The sequence below is a fragment of the Geospiza fortis genome, unplaced genomic scaffold (genome assembly GCF_000277835.1).
Source record: "Geospiza fortis unplaced genomic scaffold, GeoFor_1.0 scaffold163, whole genome shotgun sequence".
In the NCBI taxonomy this organism is placed as follows: Eukaryota; Metazoa; Chordata; class Aves; order Passeriformes; family Thraupidae; genus Geospiza; species Geospiza fortis.
Genome location: NW_005054401.1, coordinates 153,662 through 160,831, shown reverse-complemented (window position 1 = coordinate 160,831; position 7,170 = coordinate 153,662). Strand labels below are relative to the sequence as shown.

General features: G+C 39.8%; 1 protein-coding gene across 1 annotated transcript in view; it reads right to left on the bottom strand.

Annotated features, from left to right (window-relative positions):
- Positions 1–7,170, bottom strand: part of DNAJC21 (DnaJ heat shock protein family (Hsp40) member C21) — a gene marked incomplete at its 5' end in the record, with an annotated part of 12,416 nt that extends 5,246 nt beyond the window's left edge. Inside the window, 5 exons of the mRNA XM_031061141.1 lie at positions 301–459; positions 1,792–2,096; positions 5,040–5,162; positions 6,051–6,174; positions 7,037–7,170. Coding sequence (XP_030917001.1) covers positions 301–459; positions 1,792–2,096; positions 5,040–5,162; positions 6,051–6,174; positions 7,037–7,170 — 845 coding nt within the window. The remainder of the gene's footprint in view (positions 1–300; positions 460–1,791; positions 2,097–5,039; positions 5,163–6,050; positions 6,175–7,036) is intronic.

The window sequence follows — 7,170 nt, the reverse complement described above, 5'->3', positions numbered from 1 at the left end:
CAAATAAGCAATTTTTGAACAAGATGCTCTTTAAGCCCCAGAAAACAGTCACAGCACTGACACTCAATTTCTCCAGTACTACTGACACACAGACAGCTCAAGATCACCTCACCAAATCAGACACTGCTATAAATTAACAGCTGCAGCTAGTTCAAATAAAAACACCAGAGAGGGACAGACTCTAGCCCAGCATCCTCAGAGGGAGGCAGTGAGTTGCATTACAGTCAGAACTGTGAATCTGAGGTGTTAAGCGAGCCACACTCATACTGCAGTGACTCAGTAGATATCACTTCCCCACACACCATACCTTCAATGCTTTTTGTCTCCTGTTCTTCTAATTCATCTTCACCACCTGATCCATCTCCAAATTCCTTTTCATACTGTGTCTCCATCTCTTGCAGCTCTCTCTCCAGATCTGACATAGTTATCCAGCTCTGCTCTTTGTACTGCTCAGCAAGCCTGCAAGCAGAATACAGTAACTTCTACATTGTGTCCCTGAGATGGGAACTAGTGGACAGTGTTACTGAAAGAGAACTTATACTTAAAGATAACTGTTCTTCTTCCGTATCTCAGGAGGAAAGTTCTGAACATACTATGATGGAGCAAACAACTGGAAATCTGAGCAATCTGAGTTAATTTGAGATGTCAGTGGGCACCTCTGCACTGCAAGCAGAGATATTAACAGAGGTGGGTCCTGGTTGAATTTCAGGCAGAACATGCTGTGCAGCATGGTCAGTATCAAACTGACAGCAAGGAAGTCATCTCTATCTTACTCTAAGATCCAAACTTACAGTAAAACAGGGTGCCCCCAATGAAGAGGATGATTGGTATCTGACTGTATTGATTCAGATGGCTGAACAACTGCTTTATTGAAGCGTATTATATTACATTATACTATAACTATACTACAAAGAATACTAAAAAAAACTCGTGACTGACTCCTGACAGTCAGGACACAGCTTCTTCCAATTGGCCAAGGAAACAAAACAATCTTCAGTAGAATTCAACTGACAAATCACTTCAGGTAAACAATCTTAACACATTCTACATGTGCAAAACAACAGGAGCAGCAAGTAGAGAAAAGTATAGTTTTTCTCTTCTTCTCTCTTTTTTCTAGGAAAGAACTCTGAGAGAGAAAATTATGTCTCTCTGTTCAGAGAATGTGAAGGCCACACAAACTCAAAAAAATACAGGACAAGAAAATCCACAAGCATCTTACTCCTTGACTGTGTGCTATGGGAATGTACCATCTCAGTTTTCCCAATTTAAGTGTGTGCCAGGTTACCAAATATGGCATCACAGTTGAATTTTGCTCCAGCTGGTTTCTTGTCTCAGAATTAACAAGCCACTTGTCAGTAAATGCATAACACTACTTTATTGTCCCTAAATGGTGAATGTATATACGTATATATAGAAAAACATATATATACATGTATATATATGTTTTTCTAGATATACATATATACATTCACCATGTACATAATATACATAATATACATAATATACTCCATTTATGTTATTACATAATTTTAATAATATCTGTTATTTTGCAAGTGCACTCTTAATAAAAATTTAAGGTCCTCCCTCATATGTGTAGGCAAACAGTTCTTCCAGTTGAAAAAATAAATTTAGTTTTAAAAAGCTCAGACTTCAGACCAAAATTAGTATGTAAAATTTTCAGGGATGTTTAAAAGAGCAAGTGGAGCTACTATTAGAATCTAAGTCTATACTGTATCCTCATGGATAATTTCTTCAAGTTAAATAAAAATAATTTGTTCGACATGTACATACTTGGCTTGTTTTAGCTTCTGTTGCCTCCGAAATTCTTCTGCTTTCCTAGTTTTTTCTGCATTTTGTTCTTCTACAAGTTTTCTGTGAGCGTGTACTCTTTTATCCCTCTTACGAATAAAGGCTACTAGCTGACGGATCTGTTCATTCCTCTCTTTCCTTGCTTTCTCCCTTGTCTTCTTGTTCTCTTTTTCCATAGCTCGTTTCTCCCAGCGGTTTGAGGCTTGTCGTGTGTCATACTCTTCTTTCCAAGCAAAGCTTTTCTGAGTACAAAAACTCTGCCAATATGCATAGAAAGGGTGGACTACCTGTAAGAAAAAACAAAACTAAGCCACTTGTTGAGGAGGGACAGAAAAACAGAAAAATAATTCAGAGCTTTTGTAACTGTTTTTTTCTGAACTCCTATACAGGCCACAGAGTTTTGCCTCAGTGCAATGAGGATTTAAAAAAATTTCTAACATCATCCTTGAAGTCTGAAAGCAACAACCTCATCTAAACTATTACAAACTGCAACTTCTAAAAATATCCCCCTGCAGGATTGGATCACACTGACACTAGTGTCCAGTTACTTAGCTGTCCTGTATTTCTCCTGTCAAACTGAAAAGCACAATCAGAATCACACATGCTGCCTGCAAGCTGGTACTTACCCACAAACATCAAATACACATTAAACACACACTCCACATTACACCACACCAGAGGTCAACCACACACTTGCACAGCATAAAAAAGCAGCAAAACAAATACATAATGCTATTTCTTCCTTGTATATTCTTTCTGCTTCCCGAGCAAGACAGAAATGAAAAGCCCTTGATGATACAACAGCAAGGAGCTGTGACTTGCACAGTTTAAGAAATGGCTATGTGAAGAAATATTTGCTCCTGTTTTGTTAGCAAACTACATGACTAGGCAAAAATTATGCCCCCTAGCTTTCACATAAGAATAAAAAGTAAGTGATTGTTACTTATTCTCCTCCCTTTTACTATTCATGTGTAAATGCTGGACTAATAACATGGCCTCATAATCACTTTGGGTTTGTTCTTTATTTCTCTCCAAATAATTATTGTTCTTCTGTATTTTGTATATTCAGCAATCAAGATATGCCTAAACTCCCTTCTTACATTACTTGTCCTATTAATCTTCCTTTTTACTACTCACTTCTATATGCCCAACTGCTCCTATTTTGGGATACCTTATAGAAGTATTTAACCTCATGGTTTAATGTTTTTTTCTAGTCAGTTCTCTTCTTCCTCTGCCACTTTTATTCACAGGAACTAAAACGATCAATTGTTATTCACAGGAACAACTCAACAATAACTTCCAGTAGCCTATCTACATGTGAAGTTCATGGCTGTGGCTTCTGGCAGGTAAGTCACTACAATTTTTCTCTGCTATCACAAAAAATAACCAATAAACTTCCTGCTTCAGAAGAGGATACTTTTGTGCAAAAGGATGCACACCCACCAACTGATGACAGGGCCATCCTCCCCTTCACCAGATGTATAAAGTGGGACTCTCCCCATTGTCAGCAGCTGCCTTAACAACCTGCACATGTCTGGCACTCACCAGCAGCCTGTACAGCAGCCCTTGCTGAACTCCCAAGTGGATTTTGTTTTGCCTACTACTCATACCTGGAGCTGATAATTTTTGTCCACCTGCACATCTTCTCTTCCCATGAATGCTTGTGAACTCATGGCCTTAAGAGTATCTTTCCTGGCTACCTGGCTCTGACCAAGCTGCCTCTCATGCTTCTTGTGAATTCACAAAGTAGACCAAACCAGAGAGCATTCATATCACAGATTTTAAAGCCTTTGTATAGTTTTTGTAGCTCCCTTCTAAAACTCTTTACCCATTACATTCCTATTGCGCAGAGAAGTGAGCACTGCAATGCTGGAATCCTCTGACAGTATAATCTCTTTGTCTGAATATAAGACAACAGGGCAAATTACCTTTCTACTTATCAGAAGCTATTTCCTATAAAATACCCCTAGGAATCCCTAGGGGGGAAAAAAGTGGGCACTCTGCTTCCAGAACAGCGTGAACTAGGCAGACCTCAAAGCATGTTGAATCAGAATTCCAGCCCTTTTTGCAGTTATTAATTGACATAAGCATTAAAGCTATTTTGAGTCTATAATCCTATCTCCCATGGCCTCAAAAAGAAGCAGTTTTCAAAAGATGTTTCAAGAAAACAACATTAAAAGACACATTTTAGCTGGTCCAGAGATACTATGTATTCTCCTTGGGAAAGATTTCCATTTGTTGCATCCTGTAACTTCTCCCCATATCCAAACACCCTTTCTGGCACCTCTTAAGAAGTTTGATTTGTAACTTTTGTTTCCAACTCCAGCCAAGTTTTTCCCACTGAAGCTACTAACTTTTAAGGTATGAATCAATTCAAATTTCAAAAATAATTAGCCATACAGAGAAAGTGACAGGGAGAAGTACCACACAAAAAACAACATTTGACTGCACTTCATATTGTGCAGTTATTCTCTAGGGGAAGTGCTATCACCTCATTATTTAATTTCAACACAGAAATACTGGTAACCTTAAAAAAAATCCTAAATCTGATAGTCTGATAGATTATAAGAAATAGCTGGCAAACCAGATTATAAGAATTCAAGTCATACAAGTACCCATTCACTTTCTTTTCTTTCTTCACAGAGGAAAGCATGCAATTTTTTCTGAATCAAATCTGACTACAAGCTAATTGCAGATGACAATGTAATAATAAAGGCAGCTCACACTACCAGTCAACATCACATCTACTTTCTAAAGGCTGTGCTACACACTAAGTGCTATGCAGTTTGCCTGTGTGAGGCAAGATACTACACGTTACAGGAAAAAAAATCAGCTCAGTACCCCTGTCTGTAACATTAGTTGTGTTAAACACTGGTAAACTACTCTCATCAGGAAACAAAGAAAACATCCATTCTTTTGCTTTATAGGTCTTGCACTAGATTTAAGTTCCATTGGCATAATTGATGGCTGTCCCTGTGAAGCATCTGCCTGACAACTCACCCAGCAGGCCTGGCTAATACTATACTCCAGCAGGAAATAACAATTTTAATTCACATAAGTATGAATCAGACCACAAGCACTTCCTTTGCAGTAATGGTCTACAATAGTAGAAAATAACCACAGATGCATGATATTCACCTCAGAGATCAGCAGGCACTCTTCCTTTGGGACAAAGTAATGGTTTAACTCCTGCAGGTTTACCTGCAGTTCAGTTTTACACCTGCCCTTACCGTATCATAGTCACTATGGGAATATCCAAACATAGGGAATTCTTCAATATCTTCCTGTGTCACATATTCCAGCTCTTCCTTCGCAATCTTCTCAAAAACTTGTCGATAGACTGTAAAGAATCCCTGAAACACACAAACAAACAAACAAACCTTTTGTGTGGCACAATAATAGATGTACAAATACTCAGGTACTGTCTATTTTAGAGAAACGTTGCTACACTGCAAGAGCAACTCAAAACCAGAATAAAGGCCTTGTGAGCACTCGCTGAGGTACAAGACCCTTCTTAACAAAGTTCCACTATCTCTCATGCCTTTGATTTCTACCTTCCTCACACTGTCTCTGTCTCTCTCACACATGTAGTTAAACATCGATTTTAAAAGAAAGTTTCCATATGCTGGAGATGGTGATAAGTTCCTAGTTACACAGGATCAAGTTTTGTGGAAGTTGCAGACATAAAATTCACTATTAAATATCCTATATTTTCCTAAATTTATATGTTACTAACTGACTACCAGTACAGTAACAGAAGGACAGGTAAGTATTCCCTTTGGTGGGTGTTTTTCTAATCACTTGGAGCTTTTCAATATATTAAATATTATTAGTGAGTATTTTAAAATCCAATGGGAAATTCATAAATCCAATAGGGAATTCAATTACAGCACACACACCTTCCCCCAAAGGCTATTGCTACATTGCTTTTCTGTAGTTTACAAGATTCTAGCTGGATAAAGGTATTTCTAAATAAACAGATGGTATTGCAAAGTCCTGGAATGCTTCACTGCATGACATAAATAAACAATATGCACACATCTGTAGTTGTACAACATAGCTGGACATTTTGATTAACTAATTGTGGGACAATATGCAAGAATTAAAGCCTCCTTATACATCCAGGTTAAGTTTTGTCTTGGATTTGTGTAAGCCGTACTAACAATTCTTTAACATAAAACAAATGCTAACACTTATAATGAAATTTAAGCTGATTAATTAAAGATTAATTGATACCTTACCTTTTCATCATCCCCATATCCAGAGTAACAGCTAACAGTGAAGTAGTGCAGCAGATCCAAGCTATCATCTTGATAGTCTCCATCAACTCCCCCTTTCAGCAGAGCCTCCCTGTGATTATCATACCTGGAAAAAATCCACAGCATCAAGGATGTAGAGACACAGAACACCCCTCAGTGCTGCTAAACTAACACTGTACACCTATTACATCACTGTATAGCTTAACCCACTGTCTGTAATTTGTCTCTCATATCCAAAGACTTCAAAGAGAAAAAACATGACAGACCCAGTAGGTATTCCCTCCTAACCTTTATTTTACTATTATTTTATCTGCAATATGCATAGCAATAATTCCTCAAGAGCTAGCTACCAATCAATTACATTTGAGAAAAATGCCTCACCAAACTTTCAGAAAGGGGTAGGGCATTATTTAGATTGCCCAATACTTGCAAGCACTCAAAAAACCCCCAAATCATACACAAGCACATAAAAACTGAAAAACAGTCCAGTATTCTCAAGAAGGACAAACTCAGGAGAGGTGGGTTTGCCTGTGTAACCTGGTAGATGCTTCAGCCCACGTGAAAAACAAGCTACACAGAACATTTAGAACAGCGGTCCCTTAGAGATGTGTATGTGTGTATTTCAAATTAGAACTGGACACCTGTATGCACTGCCCGGGGCCTGAGGGCTGACCAGAGCTGCCCTGAAAAGCTGCTCGGGGGGGAGGACGGAGGCCAAGCCTGGCTGTTGGCAAGGCGCTGCTGGCCCCAGCACGCCCTCAGCTCCCGGCACACCACGAGGAGGGTGAGAGTGTGAGCCGTGCCCCTCCACGGGGCTGCAGGGCTCCAACTCTGGCAAAACCTAAAACCAGCCGGCTGCCCTGCCCACGGCTGCCCGCGCTGCCCTGCAGCGGGGCCCAGGAGCACCACAGGACAAGCCCTGGCAAGTCCGGGCTAATACAGACTCTGCCAGGCCATGCGCCGCTCACCAGGCCCGTTCCTGTGGGTCGCTGAGCACGTCATACGCCGCCTGGATCAACTTGAACTGCTCCGCTGCCTCCTCCGCGTTCTCGAGGTTTTTATCTGCAGGACAATTTAACGAAACCGTGTCAGCGGCGGTCAG